Source organism: Lynx rufus, unplaced genomic scaffold, assembly GCF_022079265.1.
Source record: "Lynx rufus isolate CCGP_SWC_20201006 ecotype Redwood Valley unplaced genomic scaffold, mLynRuf1.p SCAF_18, whole genome shotgun sequence".
In the NCBI taxonomy this organism is placed as follows: domain Eukaryota; kingdom Metazoa; phylum Chordata; class Mammalia; order Carnivora; family Felidae; genus Lynx; species Lynx rufus.
This window is the reverse complement of record NW_025814832.1, coordinates 1,243,203-1,269,992: the sequence shown is the minus strand read 5'-3', so window position 1 is coordinate 1,269,992 and position 26,790 is coordinate 1,243,203. Positions and strand designations below refer to the sequence as shown.

Genomic DNA, 26,790 nt, shown 5'->3' with positions numbered 1-26,790 from the left:
CCCTTCCCCTGAGACCTGGCTGACCTGAAACTTAACCCTAGGGTGCCAACCCTCAGACCCCCCTCCATTCCAGGGCTCCTAGTCCCTTGGGGGGTGCTCCCAGTTCTCCTGACTCCGACGAAGGGACAAGAGTAGATGCCACAAATCTGGTGTTCAGCAACCCATCTGGGCCAGCAGGCACAGGGCCTGGGCCCCCACCCCACAGCACCCCTCACCCCAACTGGACGTCACTCTAACAGGTACCACACACAGCTCTATGGAGGAGAGATTCCCAGCCTCTAATTCTGTGACCAACAGGTGACATTTATCTGTTGGGCCATTCTTCTGGGTCTAATGACTGGCAGGTAAACCCTAGCTGGTGCCTATGACTCTACCCTCTCCTCCCACTTCAACATTATAAGGACAATGTTGAATTTAATTGATATTCATATGCTTTAAAAAACTCTTCTAGGGGCGCCTGGGTGGCTCAGTCGGTTAAGCGTCCGACTTCAGCTCAGGTCACGATCTCGCGGTCCGTGAGTTCGAACCCCACGTCGGGCTCTGGGCTGATGGCTCAGAGCCTGGAGCCTGCTTCCGGTTCTGTGTCTCCCTCTCTCTCTGCCCCTCCCCCATTCATGCTCAGTCTCTGTCTCAAAAATAAAAACATTAAAAAAAAAAAAACTCTTCTATTTATACGTAAGTGATGAATCACTAAATTCTACTCCTGAAACCATTATTACACTATGTTAACTAACTTGGTTTTAAATAAGATTAAAAAACAAAACAAAACACCCCTTCTACTAGTAATATTTCTGGCAACAACAAGACTGGTACAGAACACACAGGAGAGGCTGGGGCAGCAGGTTTCAAAAACTCACTTTATTCCAATGTGAAATGAAGACGTGATGGTTTAAAAACAAGAAAAAGTTCTTGATCAGCGGTGGGGAGGCTTCACTTGCCAGCTCACACCCACTGCCTTTGAAACAAGGTATCTGGACAGACCATACCCATCCGCAGCTCCCCACAAAGCCCCCGGGGCAGAGGCCCAAGCCCTGACTGGCTCCCTCAAGCTCACCAGGGCGGCGACCCCCCCCACCCCACCCCATCAGGGCTCCAACAGCAGGCACAGGGAAGCGGCGCAGGAGGGCGGGAGAGGGAGCAGCTGGGGCTCGTGGGAGCCACTACCTTCCACGGTGGTCCCCCCACCCCCTGCCCCAGGGCTACTCTCTGTAGGAGGTGCTTGTGTGACAAGGACCAGGTAGGGAGCTGGGCTCCACAAACAAGTGGCAATCACTCCTGTATCTAGTAAATTCCCCTCAGGATCCATGATTCAGCCCCGGCTGCCCCAGCCCCTCACCTGCCCCGGCCCTACTGTGCGTCAGGCAGCTCCGGTTAAAATGGGGAGAAGGATACATTCAGACTGTAGCCCCTAAAGTTATCTCCTGCTGAGGGGCAGGAAGTGGGGAGGCATTGCCTCCCACTGGGGCCCAAGGGCAGACAGGCCAGGGCCGGGAACAGGGTGTCTAGGGAGCCACCACTGCCGCCCTTTCCCCCTTCCCCCCCAGCCTGGCAAGGCAAGGCCCAGTCACAACGGGTAAAGCCCCTGCAGCTCTTGCCTCACCACAAAGCTAAAGTGCACCCCCAACCCTCCAGCCCTGCCACAGAGCTCGGACTCCCCCTCCCAGGACACAGGAAAGCTCCCCTCTTTTTGGCTTCAAACCTGGACTCTAAGCCAGGCTGGGCCCAGGGGCAGAGGCAGCACAAGCAGCAGCCATAATGTCAAACATTCAAATGACCTGAGAAATCTCATCTTCACGTCATCCACTCAGAACCGACATGGGGCTATGTACAAGTTAGGAAGGACGGATCGAGACACTCACGGGCACGGACTCGCTCGCACACACCTGCTTGTGGATGGGGGGGCCGGAGGGGGCACCTGCCCCCCCCCGACTGGGAGCCGATGCCCACACACTTCATTTGCGTGTCTTCAATTAGGCCTCTGCATCGTATATTCATTGAACCAGTGCAAAAACATCTTTGGGGGGGGGGGGCAGGCAGGCCAGGCCAGGGTCCCAGGAGGATGCTGGGGTGGGGTTGGGGTTGGAAACATGGCAGAAGAGGGACTGGTTTCCTCTCCTGATCTGTAGGGCACGCCCCCCCTTCTCCTGGAGTCTGGATCACCGGGTAACGGGGCAGCTGGCTGACTGTCCGTCTGTCTTTCCCTTCCTACCCCTGCAAGCCCGGGGAAGAAGGGTCCTTGGCGGCCTGGGGCTGGGAGGCTGAATCCTCCGGGACCCCCGCTGGCTCAGGCTCGGTGGCCATGGGCTCCTCAGCCTTATCCCTGTTTTTGCCGGCCTCCTGGAGCTGGTGCCGCCGTGCCACCTCGGCTTTCAGGTTCTCCAAGTCTTTTTGGCTGAGTAGAAGGACAGGGATGAAGGGCAGGTGTCAGAGCAAGCCTGGGCCCTCTGTCACCTTACTGGCCTTGGTCAAAATTGAACCTGGGGCAAGATCAGGCTCCGCTCTTTGCAGTGGGGGGAGAGACGTGTGGAACAAGCGCTCCACTCCGCAAAGCAAAAAGGCCCCTAAGCGCGAAGACAGTAAGAACATGGTGCACTCGACACAGCCTCCAGTTAAGGCCCGGCTCCTGCTCAGCCTTTACCCTCACTTCCAATCCGCAGCGCCACGTGGTCTGTCCCACAGCAGATCACACACGGAAGGTGGCAGTGGGGCGGGGGCGACACACGCGGCAGGTACGCTGTCAGCACCCCAGTCCCTGGCTGACCGAACCCACGTCCTCTGCCGGTGGAAGGGCAGCAGGACCGAGAAGCCCACAAAGGCAGCGCTGTTCTAAGAGCCACAGCAGGACCCTCAGGGTCCAGGTGTGAGACACATCCCCACACGGAGGCAGCGGGAAACCAGAGAAAGAACAAAGCTGCTCTTACGTACTGACAAGGAAAAGGCTGCTAAGGGACAGTAAGTGCAGAAAGATACGGCCACGTGCGCGGTCTGCTACAATTTTTGTGCAAATAAAAAAAGGGAAAAGATTACAGACATGTGCTTGCTCAACTACGTGGCTATTTCCTGAAAAGATTCACCGGGAACTTCTTACCACTGGCTGTACTTCTCAGTTCTGAGCCACAACAACCAATTACAGATTTTAAAAAGAAAAACCGAAAGCCCGCTTCCACGTGGGAGCTGAGTGCAAGCGGAGCGGGGGCCTCACCTGAGAGGAATGAAGAGGATGCCGTTGATGACGTTGAGCTGTTCCAAGACACTGGCCATGCTGGGGGCTGTGAACTGAGGGGCGGCGCCAATGAGCCGGTGAGCGCGCGGGGAAGCCGGAGGGTGGGGGGTAGGGCGGGTGCACATGCAGTTGGCGGGGGGGGGGGGGGGGGGGGGGGGGGGGGCAGCGTACCTTGAGGGGCGGGATGTTGGCGCTGGAGCCGTTGCGGTAGATCTCGTTCATGGTGCGCTGCAGGGCCACGGCCTGCTGGGTCAGGCACTTGAGGTACTCAGAGCTCTCCTTGGTCTTCTCGTGGTCCTCGCCCAGCTACGGGGTAGGTGGCACAGGCGGGAAGGGGTCAGCGAAGCCACGGCCCAAGGGCCCGGCGCCGCCCCCTCAGCCCCTGCCGCGGCCCACCTGGGTCTTGTAGATGGTGTAGCCCTCCTTCTCGTGCTGCAGGGCTGACCGGAACTCGGCTTTGCTCTCGTAGACCCGGGCGACAAGATGGTGGCTGCAAGGAGGCGTGCAGGGCACAGAAGGGACATGAGTGGGCCTGGCGCAGGGGCTCAGACTACTCTAGATTCCCCTCTGGAATCCACCCAAGGGCAACAAAGAAGCCCGGGACTCGGAGAAGAGACGCAAGTTGAGAGAAAATCCCTCAGGAGTCAGATGGAAGACAGGCTGCCGGATCCCATGTCCACCCTCAATCGAAGTGCCTTCCGGGACCATGTCCCTGCGGCCCTGGGCGCCCCATGCCCTTAACCCAGCATGGGCTCTCACCTGAGGGCCACCTTGAGGGACTTGGGCCCGTGGTACTTGGTGCTGACAGCCAGCGCATTCTCCAGGAAGCGCAGCGACAGGTCATATTCCATCACTCCGTGCAGCACCAGCCCGATGTTGTTCTGGGGGCGGTCGGGAGGGCCCCGGTCAGTGCCGCTTCGCTAGGCCGAGGGCTAGCCCCGCTGCCCCTCCCCAGCACTCACGTCCAGCAGCGCCATCTCGGGGTGGTCCTCCCCGAACACCAGCAGTGTGAGGTAGCGGGCGCGGTACAGCAGGCTCAGGGCCGTGGACAGCTGGCTGCTGGCGAAGCAGTACAGGGCCAGGTGCATCTGCAGGGGCAGCGGAGTCAGGAGAGGGTCCTGGGTCCCAGCGCAACCCCCCACCCACGCCCCCAACTGCTCACATATTCCTGGATGGTATTGGGGTGCTCGATGCCCATCACTCGCTCGCTCATCAGCACAGCCTTCTGCTGGTTACTCAGGGCCTGGGAGAGGTGGGGAATTGTCATCCCAGCACGGGTACCGCCCCACATCAAGTCTGCCCGGCCCCCAAGCAGCCCTCGAGCAGCGCAGCCTCCTCAGCAGAGAAGTGTTCACAACTCAGCTGCTGTGAGCATGGAAGGCCAGGCCCCACTCCGAGGCATTTTTAAATAGCTCGCCTTGAGTCTCTCGCCCCAACAAAATCTATGCTTAGGTATAAATCTAAAACAGTAATAATAAAAAAAAAAAAAGGCACACATAAATGAAAGAGTCTACGGTTGAAGGACAAGCGGAGGCCTACAGTGCACCCGCCCCATGACAAGGCAGGTGGTCGCCAGCAGGCCAAGGAATGCTTAGCGACGTTCCCGACAGCTTCCCCGAGGCTCTTACAAGGCACCCGGCACCGTGAGCCTCAGACTATCGTTCCCAGCATCCCCAGGAAGCACTCCGTCTGCGAGGCAGCTCTCCCAGGCAGGACAAGCAACTCCCCGGGGTCTCCCTGGTCTCTGCCTGATCCTCCCAGGGGACCCCCTGAGGAGAAAGGCGTCCTTGAGCCCCACCGTTGGGGCTCAGGTCCCCAGGCCTGGGCTCCCACCTCCTGCGGCACGGAGTGAGAACGTGGCCCCAGCTCCCTCACTTGCCATCCCCCAGCGCCAGGCCGGGCCCCATGGCCTCTGTGGACACAGCCCGGAGGGTGCTCAAGGCCCACCTCGGCGTAGTCACCCATAATGTAGTGGAGACGAGCAAGGAGGCGCAAGCAGGCACAGATCTCCACGTGCATGGCTCCGTACACGTTGTTAAACAGGTTCAGGGCCTCATTGATGAGCTCACAGCCCTCCTTCAGGAAGCCTGCAGGGCACCCCCAAGGGCGGCAAGGTCAGGGCCGGGCCAGGGGACCCCCACCCCCCAGCCACACCTGGCCACGCACCCTGCTGTACTTTGGCCTGCCCACTCTGGAAGAAGTGGAAGGCATCCGAGGCCTTCGGGTTGACATGCTTGACCACGGGGAAGATATTGAGCACATCCTCCTCGGTGAAGGCGGGTTTGTGGCGGCTGTCAAAGCTGTACTCCTTCAGCAGGATCTGGGGGACACAGCCCAAAGCCCGAAGGTGGCCTCAACCCTGGGCTCAAACGGCCAGCACCTCCCGACTGAGCACCCCACGTCGAGAGAAGGCCACTTCCCCCCACGCTCCTGCCGACCCTGCGGGAGCTAGGAGGGACCCCCTGAATCATCCACACCTGGATTCCGGTTTTCAGGGAGATTTCCCGCAGCAGCGTTATCTTCTGCAGCCCATAGGTCTCCACAGCCTGGTCCACGGTCTCGCTGTGGGGGGAGGTGGCAGGTGGGCCTGGGCGGCCCAGCCCCCGTCTCTGCCCCCTGAGTCAACGGCTGCCTCCCCACCAAAGGACCAAGCCCAAGTACCAACTCCCATCCCCTCATCACCCCGGCAAGCAGCCCTCCACTGCTCCCTCCCTCCAGTCCCAGCCCCCACCCTGCAACCGCTGCCCCCGCGCCGCGGCCACGGAGAGCCCAACACCCCGTGCTGCCACGCACCACTCGAGGCTGAAGCCAAAGTAGTTCTTGGCCTCCTGGCAGATGTTCTTCCAGAGCTCCTGGGGGGTCATGACAGCCCAGGCCGTGTTATCTGCTGCCCCCGGGGGGCGGTTTCTCCTCCTCCTGTTCCTCTTCTTAGAGATCAGCTCGTCGGCGGGCAAGTGGGCCACAGGGTTGGGGTAGGAGCTCAGGAAGCAGTTCAGAAAGTGGCTGATGGCAGCCGAGAGGCCCGAGAGCTCCACTCCCTGCGAGGAGGTTCGACTCAAGTCACAAGGGCCCTCAGACCCCAACCCAGGGCTCTTGCCCATCCCACCTGCCACCACCCAACCCCCACCCCCAGGCTGTGGCAGGAACAGCAATACCTGTAAGTAGGTCTTAAAGATGTGCTTGGCAGAACGGGTGATGAGCTCTCCAATGCCAATTTTCTGCAAGGGTTCAAGAAGGGAGTCTTGGTTGGGCCCCAGGCCTCCATCCAGCCCCAATGCCTCACGGCCTGGCCACCCTGAGCATCACTCACATAGATGTGGTCCAGCTGTTCTCGGGCCGGGCTCCGGAGCACCAGGTCCAGCACCTTGCCCAGGTAGCGCATGTTGATGCCACGCTGGCGCATCACCTCAGCCAGTGTGGCCCCATCCATGGGCAGCACCGCATGGTCTATGCAGTCCTTCACCTGCGGGCTGCAGCAGGTCAGGGCCCCCAGCCTGGGCCCTCTGCCTCCTCCCACCCTGGGTCTTCCGGGGGAGGGGAGTGGGGAGCTCATGCCATCCTGAGGCCCTGAGGGAAGGAGGGGACTAAGACCCCAGCTCCCAGTTGGGAAGAGGGAAAAAAACAAAGTGGCAGCCAGGACGTAAGAACGTGCCCCCCCCCCCCCCAGCCTTCTGCACAAGCGACAGGAAAATGGGATGGCAGTCACAGGGAAGCAGGTGCTTCCCAGCAGGGGAGCAGAGGTGAGGGAGCCCCACTGGCAGAGCCCAACAGGCAGCACAGGTTCTCCCCGGACCACGCAGGATAGGACAGAGGCAGCCACTTGGGGGTCACAGCTCTGTCAAGCCTCAGAGAGGACAGGCTGGGGGCCAGGGCAGCTGGCACAGAACACTGGGCTCATAGATCCGAGACTGGCGTGCCACCCGACTGTGGGGCTACCTCAGTAGGGAGCAGGGGCTCCATCATCCAAGAAGCCTATGTACTAAGCTTACGAGGGTGAGGACAGGACCCTCCCCCCACCTTTTTTTCCAGATGCCCCAGTGCCCCCTCTGTCAGCTGTCTCATCATACAGGGACTCGGAGGACCAGACCCCCAGCTGCCGGCCCCTGTGGCAGGCCCAGCGAAGCAGAGCCTGCGCCCGAGGCCTCCCTTGGTCTCTCTGGGTCAGCAGCCCCATCTGTATGTACGAGGGTGACAAGCACTCTGCCCCGCCTGCCTCACAGATCAGCAGGTCTAAGGGAGTTACTCCTGCGAAGGTTCCACAAGCTTCCAGAATCAGATGGATGAAGCACCAGGCCCTTTAACAGCATGCCCTGTGCAGCCCCCCACCCTTGTGGCCCCTCCCTCACCAAGCCGGGGATCTGGCAGGACAGCAAGAAGGCGGCGGCGTCTTTCAGCAGCTGCTTCTGGTCCCGAACTTCCTCCTGGCAGGACTCGGGGAAACGAACCCCTGTGGGAGGGACAGCAGAGGCCTGAGCCAGGCAGAAGGGATGCAGGGGCGGCAAGATAAAGGCCAGCACCCGCCAGACCAAGGGCCCCAAGATGACCCCCACGGTATCCTGCCCGTCCTAATGTAACACTTGCCTGGTGAGAAGATGTCAGGGTTGAAGCGGACGTCAAAGGCTGTGCAGCTGATGGAGCCGACTGCCTTGCACGCGTTGCGGATCACCTCTCGGCTCCGAGGGTCTGCTGCGGAGACACAGCCGGCTCGGAGGTAGCCCCGCCCCACCATCAGAGGGCGAGGCTGTGCTACCCCAGGCCTCCCCCGGCTCCGCGCAGACATCTGCCGGCCTCTCTCAGGGCTGGGGCAAGCCACGGCTGGCAGGCGCCAGCTGCTGGGACAGAACCAGGGCTCCCCGCTCCCCCCATGCACAGCAGCCCCACCTGTCCCGTCGTCTGAGGCGATGGTCTCCGCCAGCTCCTTCACCTTGGCGAGGCCGCTAGCACTGCCGCCTTCCTCCTCACTTCCTGCCTCAGGCCCCGGAGGGTCTTCAGGCTTAGGTTCCGAGGAGGGGGGGTCACCATTTTCCAGTGAGGTGGGGTTCTCCATCTTGCTGGCTTTCTGCTGCATCAACTGCAGGGCAGCCAGCTTCATGAAGAGGAGGTACCTAGAGCGCAGCAGACGGGGCAGAGCACCAGATGGGAAGACGGTATCCGGGAGCCTCGCCGGCCTGGCAGCCTCCCGCTGGCTGCGGAGACCAGGGGCAGGCCCCAGACCCCTGGTCTGTGTCAGCACGCGGACACCTCCCACCCCAGCAACTCCATCAGGCAGTAGCAGGTCACAGCCACACCCGGGATCTTCCCCACAGAAAGAGGACATCTGGAGTGTTAGCAAATGAGTGGCCAGGGGCTCCATGCGGGCCAAGCTCAAAACAGACAGATCCCCCCTGGCATTGTGAGGAGACTGATCGTGGTGAGGGGCATTCGATGTGGCAGACTCCTAAGCACCAAATGCCAGCAGCGGTCACACCGCCTGGCGCTGGAACATTAAAAACGCGTTAGTGGATTTCCATATGCTCCTCAGAGGAAGAGTGCTGCTTCGGCCGAGAGCCACTGGGCTAGCTGGCTGCTAATTTTCCACCCACATAAAGCTCCTGATGTCCATGTTGCAGAGCGTGAGGTCACAGTGCGCGGTGCTGGGGCTGTAATGACCGGGGCCAAAGCTGGCTCTTCTTCACCTTCCTTTTTTTTTTTAAATATTTATTTTTGACAGAGAGACAGAGTGTGAGTGGGGGAGGGGCAGAGAGAGAGGGAGACACAGAATCCGAAGCAGGCTCCAGGATCCGAGCTGTCCGCACAGAGCCCCACACGGGGCTCGAACTCACAAACCACGAGATCACAACCTGAGCCGAAGTCAGTTGCTTAACTGACTGAGCCACCCAGGTGCCCCTCTTCTTCACCTTCCAAAGCGTCTCCCATCAAGGACCAGACCCCAGAACTGTCTACTGGTTGGGTGCCCTCAAAAGCCTGGCCCCTCACCTGTGCTCCACAAAGGCGTCCACCAGCTCCTGGCGCAGGCAACAGAGCTTGTGCCGGTGCGCCCGGGGGAAGCCGGCGCGGGTGCACTCCTCGGGCAGTGTCTCGCCGGGCACGGGCAGGAAGTTGAGGTCAGGGGGGAAGGTGCGCAGCAGGTCGAGGATGTAGTGGCGCCCGTCGTTGCCGATGATGCCCTTGCACTCCACGGAGGAGCAGAGCTCCACCTCCTCGCCACGGTCGTTGAGCACCCGGTGCCTCAGGATCTTGAGCGGCCGACTAGTACGTTCCAGCAGCTCCAGGTATCGAGGGTGCGACATCACCGTCTTGCCAAAGTCAATGGAGCCGTAGATGACACTCTGCTCCTGGTCCCGCTCCAGGATGCCAGGGATGATGGACTGGGCTGTGACGCGGTAGCCACGGTAATCCACTACCACCGTCCCCAGCGTGTACAGCCCCTCCACATCCACGGCGTTGTACGTGCGCACACCATTCAGGTCATTGGTGGGCGCCACGTAGGCCGCCACATCCCCACCGAAGTCCTTGTAGTGGTCACGAACATCAAAGCCCAGGCTAAAGAAGATGTTATTCCAGATGAACATCTGCATCTTGGTCTCCTCGCTGGGGTTGATGGCCATCACGTTGCCGTCGATGACCGCCATGGCGCCCCGTGTGGCTGCAGCCGTGAAGTCGCTGTGCACCTGAGGGGCCGAGGTAGGGAGGGTGAGAAAGGCGCCATCCCTGAGAGCCACAGGTTTGGGCCCACTTGGCCAAGCTCACCCAGACAGCAGAGGCAAGTGGACGGCCCCAAGGGCCCGGGGGCTCTAACCTTAGCTTCCTCACACTTGGAAAAGCACAAGAAACCCATTTTTTGAAAAAAATTTAACACTGATGTTCAGAGACAGCAGAGCTTAGTGATTAACAAAGAGAAGGGCTGGACCAGGTCTTCGATCCACCAATTATGTACCAGGTGAAGTTGGCCAGGTCACCTCTCAGACCTGTTTTCTCTGTCTATAAAACAGTGACGACAAAAGTTATCGACCTTTACAAGGTGTCTGACAGATTACAAGAGATGATGCCGATCACACACGACACGGCCCCTGGCAAAGTTAGTACTCAAACCACTTAGATCTTATTTTTACCATTACCATCTCTAGGCAGTAAGATTATGGGAGATTAAAAACGGCTTTTCTGAAAGCTTCTTTTTCCCTCATCTCTCTAGATAACATCACGTGTGTGTCCAGGCGAGGTCCTGAAGGCAGACAGTGGCGGGTGGGAGGCTGGAAGAACCCTGTCACACAGCCCACAGGGAAGGAGGTCCCCCTGACCCCACCCAGCCCATGGACTCCCAAGTGTCACAGAGGCCAAAAATCAGAACTGGGGTAGCCTGCTCTGCCGGAGGCGAGAAGTTAGCCAACGCCCTGCAAGGCACCCTGTCTGGACATCTCAGCAGGCAACAAACAGGCCTGAGGCTGCCAGTCAGGCACGAGAGCCGTAGGCACCTTGAATATAGCTCTTTCTCGGAGGAGCCGCTCAGGCAGGTTCTTGCGGGGCAGTTCCCTTGTCGTCTGCAGCTCCTCGTTCCAGTCCCGGGTCTGCAAAGGGACGGAGATGACGGCTCAGCCCCAGCCCCAGCCCCAAGACCCGCTGTGGGCGCCCCTTCCTCCACCTCCCCGTGAACAGCCTCACAGGCTCCCAAGTGAACGAGACAGACAAGTAGATGGAGCCTCCAGGGAGGCACACAGAACCCAGCCTGGCCCCCAGCAGGGGAGAGGAGAGAAGAGCCCGGGGCAGGCAGGGCCAGGCTGCAGGCACCTGTCCAGGGATGTGCTCCTCATAGCCCAGCCTGGAGGTGTAGGCGTCCTCTGCACGGACGCAGTCCATAGCGTGCTCTGCCTGGGGCGCTGTCCAGCTGTACACCTGGAACGGGGTGGCAATCCTCTCGAATGGGTGGCGCTGGACCCTGTGGCAGGGAGAGGGGGAGATGGGGAAGCCTGCCAAGCTCAGAGCCCTGTCGTAGCCTCCTTCTCTGAAGCCCCCACCAGCTCTTGTGTCTTTGCGCCGAGACCCCCCCACCGGAAAGTCTAACAGAAGCAAATGGGCACCTCTCCTAGGGCTGCCGTCTTGGGGCCTGGCTAACAGCTCCCTGAAGGGAGGCTCTGGGGTGCTGGGGGCTGAGGGCATGGCTTCTTGGGGCAGAAGCGATGGAGCTCACACTGGTAGCCTCACCCCACCCCGTCATGGGATGTGAGGCAAGGGGCAGAGACGGAGCAAAGACACTACCTTTTCTTCTGCAGCACAGCAAAGTTTTTTTTGAAGGTTGGGCTGATCTGGTTGAGCAGCTCCACTAGGGAATGGCTGAGGAAGCGGGGGCTGGCAGGCTTGGGATTGAAGTGATAGGCCGTGGACCTGTGGGAAGAGGGTGATTGCTGCGCAGGGCACCCTGGGTGACTGCCCAAACACCCGGAACAGGCTTGAACAGGGACTTACTGGTTCAGGTAAAAGCCCCGAGTGGATGCCGTGATGCTGACTTGCCGGTCCTCGGCTGTGATCACAAACAGGTACATGAGGTCCCCATGCATCTTGCGGTTCCCAGGGGGTGGGTTCCAGCCACTCATGGTAAGAACTTTCAGGCACTGCAGGGGCTGCAAGCATGGCCAAGAATGAGCAGGCCAGGCCTCCAGGTAGGTGGCTCCCGCCCAGCCAGAGACCTGCTGCTCCCTGGCTCTGCTCTGGAGTCCTACCTTCCAGTCACGGTTCTGGGGCTGCAGGGGACACAACGGCCGTTCCCGGCTCCCTGGAAGGATGTACTCAGGTGGTGTGCAGTCAATGGGGTCCATCTCCAAGCCCTTCTTCCGCTTCCCGCTGTCTAAGGGACCCGAGGCTGGTGGTCAGCACAGGGCCACGCAGGGGCCAACTATCTCCCCACCTAAAATGGCCCCAGTCTGGATGCCTCCAGCCCTGCCCCCTCCTGCTAGGAAGGCCCGGCCCATGGCCCCTTCACCAGCCCCTGGCCAATCTGCTCTAAGATTCTCTGCCCAACCCCCAGTCCCAATGCCTCCCGCACCTCCCAGGTCGCCATCGGTAAAGACGCTCAGGAAGGACAAGGAGTTGCAATCAACCCCGTTGAAGGCATCAGATGGGTCCAGGCTCTTGAGCAGGTCTCGGACATGGCGCACGTGGATGCGGGCCTCACGTACCGTGTATGGCTCTGTTGGGAGGATGAGAGGCAGAGCTTGCTTGCCGCTGCAACAACCCACCCAGTACAGAGAAGTCTGCCATGGTGCTTCCACGATGGTCTTGATTTTCAAATTTTAGGCCTCCACTTACAAATTCCATTATAAGCACATTAAGCTGGAGTTCTGGATTCAACACACACACACACACACACACACACACACACACACACACACACCTGCTTGCTAACAGGCAGAGATCCTTGTCTGCAAAGAACCTTCTATCAAAGGGCACAAGAAATGCCTCTGGAAGCACACCCAGGCCTCAGGGAGCTCACCGAAAGGCCCCTGCTCTCGTTCACAAGTGTCACAGGCACGCAGGCCCAAGGAACTGCTGGGCCCTGCACTGCAGCCTCAGTCCTATTCTTCCAGGGCAGCCCTTGCACAGGGGTGGCCCAAGGACTTACCAGGACCCATAACTACAACACTGCCCCCCAGTATATACTTTGTGAATCTTAATGGAGACTCTTTTGGGGGAGAAGAGAGGGTTCCTCATCAAGTTTGGGCACAGCTGGGTTCCATCTTTCCATATGTGTTCGCAACAACCTCACACACTGCCCAGAACCCCTGAGCTACTTCTCCCCTGGGGACCCAAGTTCATGGGAGCTTTTATAACCAACCAGTCTCACCACACCAGATGCTCACTCCACACTGGGCCTGACTTGTCTACTTGGGAGCCGTGAAACTTTAGTTTCCTTATGAGATTTAACTTTTCTGTCTATAGAATTTGACTAGGCTGATTACAAGCCCTTGGTTGGTACCATTTTTTAAAAAAAAAATCATGACTCTGATATTTAACTGATAATGTGGGAGGGCACATGTGTGAAGGCCTGAGGAACAGACCTGGGCTCCAATCCTGCCTCCACAAGGTCCACCCTGTTCTGAGCCTCCACGCACTCATCTGTGACACAGAGATAGCAGTGGGGGTGGGTGGAGTGCCACCTGGCCCCACCTCTGTGTGCCCTCCCTTGGCAGGCTGCCCAACTTCAGACAAACCTTCCACCACGCGTAGCACCGAGCCCTCCTGCAGCCCCTCGACACTGCGCAGCTCTGAGAAGTGGTCCAGCATGTTGCCATCCAGGTGCAGCGAGAAGCAGGTGCGGTGACACGTGTCTTCACGGTCCATGAGTACCTGGTGGATCTCCTGTACCATCTCCTGGGGGGACACCTACCAGGCAAAAGGCCCCAGCCACCCTGGTGAGGACATACCGCTTTCCCTACAGTATGAGGCTAGGACAAGTGATGACCAGGCATGCCTTTCCAGCCTTATCCTAACAGGCTCATGCTCTGGTCCCCAGCACCCTCCTCCACTTACCTGTAAAGAGAAGGGCTCAATCCCAGGTGCCAGGATCTTCACAGAAAAGCCTGTGTCCTGAATGACAATGACCTCCTGTCCAGTCGTCTCCTCTCCTGGCTCGGATTCATCCAGACCATTTTCCCTGGGCGGCTCAGCAGCCCTTTCTTCCCTTTTTAGGCTCTCTGGACAGTCTCCATTCAGTAGCATGACTGATGGCAGCACTGCGGGTAACAAGAAAGGAGCTGAGTCAAGTGGGGCCGTCGGCCTCATCCACCTGGGTGGACGCGGCCCCTAGAGAATGGCATCCGCATTTCCTCCCAAGACTCAGTCAGCCCCACCCCGGACTCCACAGTCCCATTCACACTGGGCACACAACTCTCCCTCAACCCTGGCCACCTGTAGGACGCTGCCTTCTCCCTTCCACATGCTGGGCCCTCCCTTGCCATCTGCTCCTCAGTCCTCCAGTCTGGCTTCCATCTGAGCACACCCACCCAAATCAGTCTCCCTAAAGCCACCCCAAGGGCCAAACCCAACTGTCTTCTCTGGCCTTGAGGTGTCAGACTTCTCAGCGACACCCACCATGGCTCACTCTCTCCTCCCCTTCCCTGGTAGCCACTGTTCGCATGTTCTTTGCTCTCCAGCTCCATCCCCTTCCGGTAGCCCAGGCTGTGGGCATCCCGGGGCCCCAGCCTCTCCTCATCCCACCTGATCTCCCAGGACTTCAAATGCCCTCCCATCATGCAGCTAACCTGGCCAATCCAGGCCTCGCTCAAGCTTTTCAACATGTGGCCATCCCTTAGGCATTACCAAAGACTCATCCTGTTGACATGGAATTCACCTTCCTCCACAAGCTGGCCTCTGCTTGGTGAAAGCCCCTCCACCCCCAGTCACCCAACCTAATCTCCAAGCAGGCCATGGAACCCAGCCTCTGCAGCCGTGGCCCCAATACAGGCCACTATCCCCTATTTCAAGTCACCACTCAGAACCCACTGCTAACCAGATCCAAGCTTCTTAGGCCAAAGCTCTCAGGCAGCCTGAGGTACATCTCAACTCTTGCCGCTCTCCTTGTCAAGGTCTGAGATACACCAAACTACCAGGAAACCTGACATGCAGGCTACACATCTTCCCTCCCACCTCTGTGCTTTTACGTAGTTTACACTGCCCTCAGTATACCACTCCATCGGGCAAACTCCTACTCATCTATCAAGGCCCAGGTGAAATAAACCCCCTTCTCTAAAGCCTGCCCAAATGATCCCTGACAACAGGATTACTGCCTCCTCACTGCTCCAGAGACATGGTGACACCTCCCAGAACACTGTTCTATGACATTCTGGGGGACTCTTAATACTCGCAGCTCTATCTTCCTTCCATCTTTCCTGCACTCAACAAAAAGGCACTGAATTAATGAATTAATTACCGCAAATGTGGAGTTAAGTCCAGTATTTGTGAACAACACCCAATTCACAAGCTGTGGGGAAGAGAAGAAAGCAGGGAACAAAACCTTCCCTTTCTGCCCAGACACTAAAGGGAATAAAGGAGAGCTCCCTCCCTGCCCTGGGGAGCAAGGACCTCCTCACAAACACTCCGGCAAAACACAAGCCTGCCTGGATACCCATTTGGCCCTGGGGCCTTTCCACGAGGGTCTGCCTGGAAACCAAACAGGCCCCTTGCTTGTCTGAGAGCTCCAGACAGGTCAGCTCACCCAGCTCTGCTCCCACCTCTTCCGCCCTACTGTTAGGAGGTGCCTTGTCCCCAGACCTATGTGGGCCCTACCCAGACCCACCATAAACGTGGAGCCAGGGGCCTCAGGAAAGGAGATAAGCCCAGCACAGAAGGGCACACCACGGGGACGTGCAGAGAAGCCACTCCCTCTTCCCCGTGTCCCCTCAGCTTAGTGATAAACAGGACCGCCAGGAGCTGAGATATAGCTCCCTCCTCCTCTCCCCAAATAAGGATGTCTGAGGCCCAGGAAAGTTCAGAGGCTTGTCCAAGGTCAACAGTGGACCCCAGATCCCCCGTCAAGAGCCCACACCACCATGCCAACACACTGCCCTCAATCATGGCCACTGTGGATTTTCAAGGCCTGTTATCGCCCCCGTCCCTGTCCACAGCACACCCCTCCAGACCGGAAGGAAAATTCTGGAAAACCACAAGGACACACAAGGACCTCTCTCTAGTGAGCCCGCAGCCCCAGGCAGTGCTACCCCAAGCCCCTAAAGGAAGCGGCCACCCCAAAGGGAGAATCAGGCTAACTCTATGACAAACAAGCAGGAGGGTGGGGAGAAGGGCGGTGCTTGGTCAGCTTCCAAAAGGCAGCAAGAGGAATGGCAGATATGAGGCACTTCTCCTAACTGGGTCCTTGAGAAAGACATTGCTGTGGGAAAGCTCCTGGAATAGGAGCAGATGCAAGAAGGGCTCCCCCCAGCACGGTACAGCAGTTTTGAGGTCTAAGACCCCAGAAGCGAGAAGTCAGATACCTGGCCCCAGACAGGCAGCCTGCACTCCGAGTCTGGGCTAAGAGGGATGAGAAAGGGGGACAGGGAAGAAAGGCAAAGGTGGCCACAGCTCCCACCGCTCTCACCTTGGACCGGGAGCCTGCCTGCCCAGAAGGTGCCTCAGCACCAGGTTATGTCCCAGGGGTACCCAATCCCCTATCAGATTTCAAAGGACCATGGCTGGTTCCCAGTAGACTCCATTCCCCTCCGCCTTCCTCTGAGAAACCCTGAAGGTCTCCCTACCACTGGATTAAGGCCAAGTGATACCCCCACAACAGGCTGACCACCTGGCTTGCTGCCCCCCACAGCCCACCTGGTGCAGTTGGAGGCTGCTCTCTCCTGGGCTCTGGAGTCTCGGGACCACCATGGCAGCGAGGCAGCCAGCTCTCCAGCTCAGGCTCGGCACTGCCTGAGTCCCCTGTTCTGGCCTCTGCCACTATCCTCGCCCCCATGCAGCTGGTCAGCCCAGGGCTGGAGCTCTGGCCGGCTTCGGGTTTCAGTGGGGCCAGGCCTGCTGGGGCAGCCCTGGGAAGGGCACACTCCCCCTGCCTCGCATCCTGCTCAAGGTCGGCCAGAAGGACGGCTGTGGGCCAGGAGGCCCCAGTGGCTCCAGGACCCCAGGTGGACCTGCTACCAGTGCTCAGGCCTATTTCCTTGTACCCACCAAAAAGGGGGTCACTGCTAGCGAAGCCATTAGGGGGGCAGGAGAACCCAGCCCAGCTTGGGGTACCTGGGCCTCTCAGGATTGAGGGCCCTGGGGACAGGCTGGCAGGGGCAAGGCCCAGCAAAGGGGTCCTCTCCTCGGCCCCAACCCCAGTGGAGGCGGGCAGGACCGCTTCAGCCAGCTGCCGGCAACAGCTGGTGCAGACCCAGGCCCAGGCCATGAAGTGGCCACCCCGTCGACCAGTCACAGACTCTGAGCACCTTGCCTCCTGGGTCAAGTGGCTGGCTGAGGCTTCTGGCTCATGCTGCCCCCTGCAGGTGACCTGGCCGCTCTCCTCTTTCTGACAGTCACAGGTTCTAGTGGGAGGGGGGATGGGCCCTCAATCTCCCAGAGGACAACTGCACCCGTGCCCCGGGCCTCCAGCTCCACCACAGAGCTGGCAGGCTCTGTCTTCCCTTCCCAGCAGCCCCTGCGCTGCCAGGAGAAAACCAAGTCTCTCCCTCAGGGAAAACAGAGCTGGCAGCAAGAGGCCGAAGGCTGTTCGGCTGTGGAGAAGGAACATGCCCAGCCTCGCCAGGGCGCCTTCCCAGGGCCTCTGACTTGTTGCCAGGGCCCAGCCAGCACTGCTCCGGCATCCATACTAACCAGAGTGGGGGCGGGGAGCCAGGCTCACTCCAGGCCCCCTCCCCTCCAGTCCAGTCCTGTCCCAGGCAGCCCTGATGGCCAGGCACACAGCAGGTCCTCAGCCTCTCCACAGGCCCCACAAAGGCCTACACACACTGGCCAGATGGTAAGAAGGGCCAGGCCCAGGCAGAGCCCCTCTTATCCTGCCCTCTTCCCAATCACAGCCTAACCCTCTGGAAAAGGGGGTGGGGCAGAGCAGCCTGGCAATGACCTCCGAGTAGCAACAACAACCATTTCCATTCTGGTTCCCAGAAAGTCAGTGCTCACTCTAGGCCCATCCCACAGCAAGTCCCTCAATCAGCTCAACCAGCTCATCTCACTTGAGGAAACTGAGGCTCCAGAAGGCTAGGAAGCAAGCTGCCCCAAGACCCGGAGTCAACAGGCAGCCAAGCCAGGTCAAGAAAAAAGAGGTCTGTCACATGCCCAAACCCATGCCTCTGAGTGCCACTCCTTAAGGCTGCAGCACCCACTGGGTACACAGTACCCCTTCCTCCTCCAGGCCTCAGGGCTTAGTCCAGGAGGCAGATCGATCCCCAGCCACAGCACCCTTCCAACCCTCTACATCCCCTCCTCTCATATCCCAGGGGGCTGCCCTGAGGATCTGGGCCTTCGGGAAAGGACAAAAGGTGGTTCTCTGCAGAATGGGAAGGGGTGGCCCAAGTTGCACACTGCATATACACACCCCTAGTTCTCACTGACTGGGTCAGAATGTGGAGATAAAGTGTACCCCTGTCCTGGCCTGGGAGCAGAGACCCCATGAGCAGCAGAAAGGAGGAGTTAGAAAAGAAATTTAGGCCATCCCAGGTGGCCTGTGTCTCCCCCAGCCTGGCATGGCCTCACTCAGTAGACTGTGCCAGAGCCAGGCCCCGCCCCAGTCAAGGCCTTAGCAGGTGAGGCTCCAGCAGGAAGTAAGGCCCGGAAAGACACATCATCCCCTCCCAGGGAACAGGGCTTCAAAGGAAAGGGTAGGGGTTGGCAGGCAGCCTGCAGAAGACCCTGATGATATGGGCATCTGTCTCCTTCTCGCCCCCCCAGGCCAGAGACATGTCTGCAAGGTCTGGAGATAGTTAAGTGATCCTCAAGCTAGTCTACTCAGACCTCCCCAAATCAAGAGCTTTAGGATTCTGTCAGGGAGCTCCCCTTAAGCCTTCAAGCTCCTCCCCAGTCTGCCAGCCCCCTTCTCTGTCTGGGCCTCAACTCCAAGGAACCCTCCCCTAGGCAGAAGGAACTTGACACACCACTGTGAACTTGAAAAACCTGCCTGTTCTCTTAACCCCTAAAAGCAGCTTTATTCCCAAGAAGGTAACTGACCCTTGCCCCCCACCCCAAAAGGCCTTGATTACCTCCTCAAAGGGACTGGAGAGCCTTCCACAGCTGGGTCCTAAGGGTCAGAAGCCTGGATGGGAGCCTGCTGGGGGGTTGGGGGGGGGGGTCTCCATTTAAGGCCACCCTACTTCTTTGAATAGATTCAGGCGGGCTGTAATTCAAATCCTAATTATCTATCCTAGCTTCCCAGAGACATAAGGAGCCAATGTCCCACCACTATCATGCTCCCAGTTTCCAGAAAATGAACAGCTGTGCCCTTCCCCTGACCCAGGTTGCCCCAGACAGAGCCTCTCAGCACATAGTGGAGATGGGGCTTTTTTACACAAGCCCTCGGAGAAATCCTCCGGCAGACTCTCCCCTCTTCAGTCCCCATGTTCTCAGCATATAATCCAAACCAACATGCCTGTCCCAGCTTCCTCTGGGATAGATCAGGGAAGCCTTGGCATGTCAACCATAAGTTAGAAATCCAAATGCCCCCCGCAGCTAAAGCACTGTGTGACCTTGGGCTAGTCACTTTATTTATCTCTTCAGGTCTCTTTGCTAGGAGGGAAATCTGCCAGACCGGACCTCCGCTTATCTGGCCTGCCCCACTGATTCACAGCCACATCAGATCAAAGCCTGGCAGGTTGGAGTCATCAGCATCTGCTGTTCTGCCCAAACCCTGGCCTCATCTAAGCAATCAGCAAAGCTGCTACAGTACCTACCCCCAATACAAGGTAACTATGCTGTGACAGGGTCAGAGAACCTACTTAATACTGTTCCCATCCTGACTCACTGAAGTTAGGAAGGGAGCTGAAGATGACAAGTCCTGCTGAGAAGAGTTGGGGGGAGTGGAAGACAGGGGTAGTTCTACATTCCCACCACCATCCAGGGGAGAGAAAGACCACAGCCCAGCCCCGAGGCCCTGAGGATGATTTGGAGATGACAACTGAGGCCCTGGGAAAGGGCTTCCAGCCTCAAGGCTGGAGTCTAAGACATGATGGAAGGAACAGAGGAAGCCCAGGAGAAATAGATGAAGCAGGACCCACCAGAGAAGAGCCGCAGCCACTCCCAAAGCCACCTCCACAGAGCCCCCGTGGGGGACAGCTGGGAGCTCCACTCCACACTAATGACCTTTGCCTTAAAAACAGCAATCCTGAGCTGATCCACTTTTCGCAATAAGGCGGGTTAATGATCAAGTTCTGGCACAAACACCTCCTCCTGCCAAGGAGTTTGGCTTTGACTCCACGCAAGCAGACCCTTAGGTCTGCAGATCCCGCCAACACCTAAGAGGGAAGACATCAGAGCCTGCAGACCTGGGATTAAAGCATTGTTTCTGGGAATGAACTAGAGAAGCCCCCTCACAATACACACCCACCCCCGGCTCTCTTCCCACAGACCAAACCTGGGAAGACCCAGGTTGAGCCTTACTCGCAGGGCTGCAGCCCTGTGTACAGAAAGACTGTGTACTTCCAGGCTGGTACATTATGCTTGAGATCCTTACGCGAAGGGTGCCGGACGGAGCCAAGTGTCAGTGACCCGAGCCCCGAGGGTTCCCCGTGCCCGCGCGCGGAGGGGGTGGGGCACCGATTCCACCGGTCTGCGGCGGCGGCGCACCCCGAAACCGCGTGTGCGCGCACGTGTCCCCCCTAACGCTGTCCTCCCCGGGACCCCACGTGCGAATCCCAGGCCGCAGCCGGGGGCGACAGTGAAGGTGACCTTCAGGGCGGGGGCGGCCCGGGGAGATGCAACCCGGCCCGGGGAGGAGGGAAAGCGGCGGTCCCCGTAAAGCCCGAACCCACCCGCCCGCTCTGTCCCGTCCAGCCTCCCCGCCCAGCTGTCCGCTGGCCCCGGCCCCGCTCACCGGCCGCGCCCGGCCGCCCCTTGCCACCGGCCTGCGAGCTGGGCTCCCGGGCGCCGTCGGCCGGGGCGGCGACCGGCAACTCGTCCGTTTTGATGACCATGGCGGCGGGAGCGGGCGTCCGGCTTGGCTGTCCGCGCCGCCCGCCGCGCCACTAACCCAAGTGCCCTGCGCGCCGCGGCCGCTGCGGGAAGGACGGAGTCACCGGCCCACGTGGTGCGCGTTGTAGCCTTTGACCCCACCGCCGCTCCCCTGCCCCGCCCCCGCGCCCGGCCCGGCCCACGGAAGCCCGCGAGGGACAAAACGCACCGCGCCTCATTGGCCGTCCACCAAGGCGGTGACTTTCCCGAACGCCTTAAAGGGAACGCACTGTGACTCAGGGTACTGAGAGGCTTCTGGCCCCCTTGAGAGGCGGGGCTGCGGAGAGACGTCCTTGCCGTTCTCAGCCTGTCCCGCGGGCGCCCTGACCTTGGGTAGTGACTCTTCTAGGACTGCCATTGCTCAGCGTCCCCTCCCCCAATGGCCCTCTGCTTCCTATTGCAAATCAGCCAAATGACCACGCGGTCTCTAATCTGCGGTGACCCACAGCGCCCTCCTCACCAAGCTTGAAAAAGGGTGGGGCTGGGGTGGGTCTAGCTTCCTGAAGAAGGGGTGCAGGGCAGCTAAAAGGTAAGCAGTGTCAGAAATGGAGCCGCCAAACTTTGCCCTGAGCTACACCGTGCTCCCCCCCTACCAGCGGCCTCCGACACCTCCCACCAGATGAGTCCTTACTTGCAGGCTGGTACATTATACCCATTTCGCAGTGGAGGAAGCTGAGACCAAGGTCACACAGAGAGCAAGAAGTAGAGCTGGGTCAGGCTAAATCTACAGGCTAGACACTGTTTACAGTCTTTCATTAGTTTAGGTGTTGGGTTTTGGTGGAGACTGAGGAGTGAGGTCAGAGAATGCTACCCAGGTGACATTTTACCAGCTCTTGCCAGTGAGCTGACATTCTCCAGGTGGAGAGAGTGGGGACTTTCTTTCGTGCACAGGCCTGGAAAGTGTTTAAGGCATATTCCTGACATTTGCCAGGATCTGATGGGAATTGGGAAGCTGAAGCTGCCGAGGCCGGCTAGGGCGGGTCCTAGGGCCTCGTAAAAATTGCAGAGAAAAGTGGACTTTGTCCTGGAGTACAGGTGCTGGGGAGAGGAGCTAGTGAAAGTCTTTAAGCATTTAAGCAGGAGGAAGGGAGGTGAGAAATGCTCTGGCTGATGTGTGGGGGATGAGGGGGTGCTGAACTAGACCAGGGGCAGATACATTTGAACCATCACACAAGAAGCCTGGAAATAAAAGCAAGACCTGACTACTGGGTGTACAAGGAAGGCCAGCAGTCAGGAAGGTGTATGAACCTACTACTTGATTAGATTGGAAATCTGCCTCCTGCCACCTCTACCTTGTCCGTTTTTGTAACCTTGAGCATAGCACTTGACTTTCACCCCAGTAAATGAAGCTCAGGAGCTTCATTTGTCAAATAAAAACACCCATCTGTCTAGCCTCTCACCTAACTGTTGTGAGGAGATAGTGGTCATCAAAGCACTTTAGGTAGTGTAAAACCCTTGTGATTCACTCAGTCTTGCAAAAGCTCAGTGCTTCAGGAAGATCAGAAATGATCAGACCCAGGGGTGCCTGGATCGCTCAATCGGTTAAGCATCCGACCTCGGCTCAGATCATGATTTCATGGTTCATGAGTTCGAGCCCCTCCTGGGCTCTGTGCTGACAGCTCAGAGCCTAGATAGAGCCTGCTTTGGATTCTGTGTCTCCCTCTCTCTCTCTGCCCCTCCCCCACTCACACTCTGTCACTCTGTCTCTGTCTCTCTCTCAAAAATAAATAAACTTTTGGGGCACCTGGGTGGCTCAGTCGGTTAAGCGTCCAACTTAGGCTCAGGTTATGGTATTGCAGTTAGCTCGAGCCCCACGTTGGGCTCTGTGCTGACAGCTCAGAGCCTGGAGCCTGCTTCAGATCCTACCTCCCACTCTCTGCCCCTCCCCCCGTTTGCACTCTGTCTCTCTCTCTCCTCTCTCAAAAATAAATTTAAAAATTAAAAATAAATAAATATTAAAAAATTAAAAAGAAAGAAAAAATCAGAGCCAGTCACTGCCAGGAGAAATTTCAATTTGGTGGATGAAGTGAGATGCACACAGCAGCTTCATGTCCAAGATTGCAGAATAAAAGCCTTTAAAGAAGGTTGTTTTGACTGTGCAGGCAAGGCAGTCAGGGAGGGCTTCTGGAAAGAGGCTGCTTTGAACTGAGTTTCAAAGGGTAAGATGAATTTTAATAAGCAAGTCAGAGGAATCATATGGGTAGACACAGAAGGAAGGACTCTGGGAATTTATTCACTCAGTTATTTATTTTGTCCCCACTTTTATTTTATTTAGAATTGTAAATAGGTAACATATTCACATGGTTCAAATTTCAAGAAGTACAGAGGCACCAGGGTGGCTCAGTCAGTTGAGTGTCTGACTTTGGCTTGGGTTATGATCTCATGGTTTGTGAGTTTGATCCCCACGTTGGGCTCGCTGCTGTCTGTGCAGAGCCCACTTCAGATCCTCTCTCTCTGTCCCTCCCCTGTTTGCACTCTCTCAAAAATAAATAAAACATTTTTTCGAAAAGTACGAAAGGTTATACAGTAAAAATCTCACCTGCCCCAGACCACCAAAGTTACCAGTTCTTTTATATTCTTTGTATATAGGAGTGTGAGTGTGTGTACATATTTTTTCACTTTAATTACACAAATGGTAACACTCTGTTCCTGCTTTTTTTTTAAATGTGTATTTATTTTTGACAGAGAGAGAGAGAGAGAGAAAGCACGCACGCGCGCATGAGCAGGGGAGGGGCGGAGAGAGAGGAAGACACAGAATCCGAAGCAGGCTCCAGGCTGTAAGCTGTCAGCACAGAGCCCGATGTGGGGCCTGAACTCACAAACTGTGAGATCGTGACCTGAGCCGAAGTCGGACGCTCAACAGACTGAGCCACCCAGGCGCCCCCGTACCTGCTATTCTTTACACAGATTTTTTTTTACTTAGCAATACATTCTGGAGATTGTTCTATATCAGTACACAAAGAGCCTTCTCATTGCATTTTATGGCTCGATTATGTTCTTTTAACCAGTCTCCCAGCTGATGGGTACTTTGTTTGTATCCATGAAGTTCAAGGAATGTGGAGAACCGTACCTAGTCCAGTGTAGCTGAACGTGGAAGCCCCTTCCATGTTGGTGACGTTACTCATAACCAGAAACGTAGCTCAATTTTAATGCTGGGAGCAGTAAGCCTGATGAGAGAAAAACAGGTACACACAAAAAAGCATCATCTTCTGGCCATTTTCTCTGTAGTCTGGTGGTCTAACCTCTAATAACATATTAAGTAGTTTGTTGCTTTCAGGTTGCCTCCACCCATGTCTCTTCATCATGGTCTTTAAAAATATATATATTTACTCATTTTGAGGGAGGGAGGAGCAGAGCGAGAGGGAGAGAGAGAATTGCAAACTGCAAACGGGCTCCGTGCTGACGGTGCTGCAGGGCTCGATGCAGGGCTTGAGCTCAAGAACTGTGAGAACATGACCTGAGCTGAAATCAAGAGTCAGCTCCTTAACCAAGTGAACCAACCAGGCGCCCCTCTTCATCATGGTCTTTACAGCAACTACTCCCGCCACTTTGCGCAACTGTTTCCACCAGTGCCTATACATTATGTTGTGGTTAAGGTGACCATGTAATTTATTCTCCAAACCAGGACACTTTTGAGAGCGAAAGTGGACACTATTGATAATGGCATTGGGATAAGCAGCATAAACCGAGACTGTCTTGGCCAAGCTGGCATGTCTGGCTTTCAGGTGAGGCATCCAGCGGCTAGACTGGGGGACTTCTTAAAAGCAAGACCATGCCTTATTTATCTAGGCATCTCCAGCATCTTCCCAAAGCCTGGTGCAGCGTAGGTGCTCAATGCACATTTGCTGGTTGAATGAATGAGTTGGGTGTAGAGAGCACTAAGCAGTCCTTTGTGAGGGCTCCACAAGACGCTGAGGACAGAATGTTGCTAGCAACCCGGAGGCTCACCTTTGACGCCCCCCATCATTGTTAATAATATGTGGGTTTTCCTTGTAATGTCTGACATCCCTTTTGCAAACTGTATGCTTTGACTTTTTTATCCAGAGCTTCAGATCATTTCCACAATACCTGGCTGAGACCCAGGCTGAGCCTTGGAGATGTATCAGCCTGTACCATGCCCTAGCCTTCCTCTACCGTCCTCTCCATGGTCAGGAGCTGAGTGCCTACTGGTCAGCATGGGTGCTAGTGACCAACGTGTCCATGGGCCTAATCACTAACCAGTCTCAGCAGCCTAAGAACGTGCAACTTAGCTTCCACGGATCCCCTGCCCCTTTCCCTAGCAGGCTTCTGTTACATAGTCCCCATCCTCAGGGCTGCCTGGGTGACACTCCTGAGTAAAGATGCTAAGTATGAAGGGAGGTTTATCAAGACTGAGACCTAGACTGCATAATGAGCTTGCCTAAAGCCTCCCACCTCCCTAATTAGTGTGATGATGGATACACCCACTCGGCTGGGCATTCCTACTTCCCTTCTCCTTTTCAGAGTTCCCAGCAGGTTGGAGAGGTGAGCAGGAACCCAAACTCCTGGATTGCAGGAGAGAGTCCTCTACCTCACTGGCTTGACTCTAGTGACCCATAGGGAGGAAATGCTTCACCTTCTTCCACCCCAAATCTGTGTGGGCCGAACTGGCAGGAGGGAGGGGATGACAGTCATAGAGATGCCCTGGGCCTCAGTCCTCCATGTGTAAAATGAGGGGTTTGCATGCATAATCTCTGACTTATCTGGCACAAACATCACACAGTCCATCTCTCTGGGCTAGGGTCAGCCGAGATTCCCTCAGAGGTTTGTGAGGGGACCCTAAGGCCAATTCCTTCTCTCTCTTCTCCTTCTCTCCTTTTTCTCGAATTGAACACGGGACCCCAGAGTCCTGGGTAAATGCTTATCTAGGGCTGGGCTTTCCTTCTCATAAAAGGCAATAGACCAGCAGACACCTGGGCCACACTTCTCAGAATGGGAATCGCTACAGGTCTGGTCCTAGCCCATCTGAGTTCAAATCTGATCCCCCAGAGGCTAGAGCAAGGAACTGTGATGGGGCAGCCCAGGCCCCATGCCTGCCTGCTCCATATGGACACACTGAGTAGGAATCAATACATGTGACTTCAAGTCTAGCTCCAGCCCTGACTCCTTCACTGCAACCTCCTTACTTACCTTGAGTAAGTCATTTATCTTTTCTTTATGCCAACTTCCCTGGGAAGAGTGTCATAGGCCAGATGTGGAAGCCATCCCAGGTCTACAGTCAAGCTCAGATATCACTGTTTCTGTCAAACTCCTTTATGGTCTCAGCTGGAAATGGTTACCCCCTCCCTAGAGCTCTACAAATATTTTATTCATGTAATTTATTGACTGTGGTCCACCTATCCCCCCACCCCCACCCCCACACTTATTATTTGTTCTTACTTTTGGGGCTAACAAGCCAGTAAAACCACACTCAAAATGGCTTTAAAAAGCATGCCACAGGGGCCCCTGGGTGGCTCAGTCGACTGAGTGTTGGACTTTGGCTCAAGTCATGATCTTGTGGTTTGTGGGTTCAAGCCCTGTGTGGGGCTCTGTGCTGACAGCTCAGAGCCCGGAGCCTGCTTTGGATTCTGTGTCTCCCCCTCTCTGCCTCTCCCCCACTTGTGTTCACTCTTTCTCTCCAAAATAAATAAATAAACATTTAAAAATAAATAAACAAGGTTAAAAGTATGTCACAGATTGAGGAGACTAAGGAAAGGCAACTAAATGCAATGGGATCCTGGATAGAACACCTGGAACAGGGGCTCCTGGATGGCTTAGTTGGTTAAGCATCTGACTCTAGATTTTGGCTCAGGTCATGATCTCTCAGGTTGTGAGTTCAAGCCCCACATTGGGCTCTATGCTGGCAGTGTGGAGACTGCTTGGAATTCTCTCCCTCTCTCTGCCCCTCCCCAGCTTGC

General features: G+C 57.0%; 1 protein-coding gene across 2 annotated transcripts; it reads right to left on the bottom strand.

Moving 5' to 3' along the window:
* Window positions 1–836: 836 nt before the first annotated feature.
* CLUH (clustered mitochondria homolog) lies at window positions 837–20,890 on the bottom strand. Of its 2 annotated transcripts, none has more exons than XM_047080619.1 (26): window positions 20,739–20,890; window positions 13,745–13,947; window positions 13,426–13,597; window positions 12,261–12,404; window positions 11,938–12,062; window positions 11,684–11,838; window positions 11,477–11,602; window positions 11,009–11,156; window positions 10,696–10,788; window positions 9,200–9,894; window positions 8,105–8,328; window positions 7,805–7,909; window positions 7,570–7,670; window positions 6,534–6,686; window positions 6,379–6,441; window positions 6,017–6,261; window positions 5,701–5,785; window positions 5,390–5,543; window positions 5,171–5,310; window positions 4,386–4,466; window positions 4,186–4,311; window positions 3,983–4,104; window positions 3,620–3,713; window positions 3,395–3,529; window positions 3,203–3,276; window positions 837–2,392 (listed from the first exon to the last, which is right to left on the bottom strand). In XM_047080619.1, the coding sequence occupies exons 1-26, from the start codon at window positions 20,836–20,838 to the stop codon at window positions 2,206–2,208; spliced, it is 4,050 nt and encodes a 1,349-aa protein (XP_046936575.1). In that variant the 5' UTR covers window positions 20,839–20,890; the 3' UTR covers window positions 837–2,205. The 2 variants fall into 2 exon arrangements, with proteins under 2 accessions (XP_046936575.1, XP_046936576.1); XM_047080620.1 differs by having other exon boundaries at window positions 7,805–7,906.
* Window positions 20,891–26,790: the final 5,900 nt, after the last annotated feature.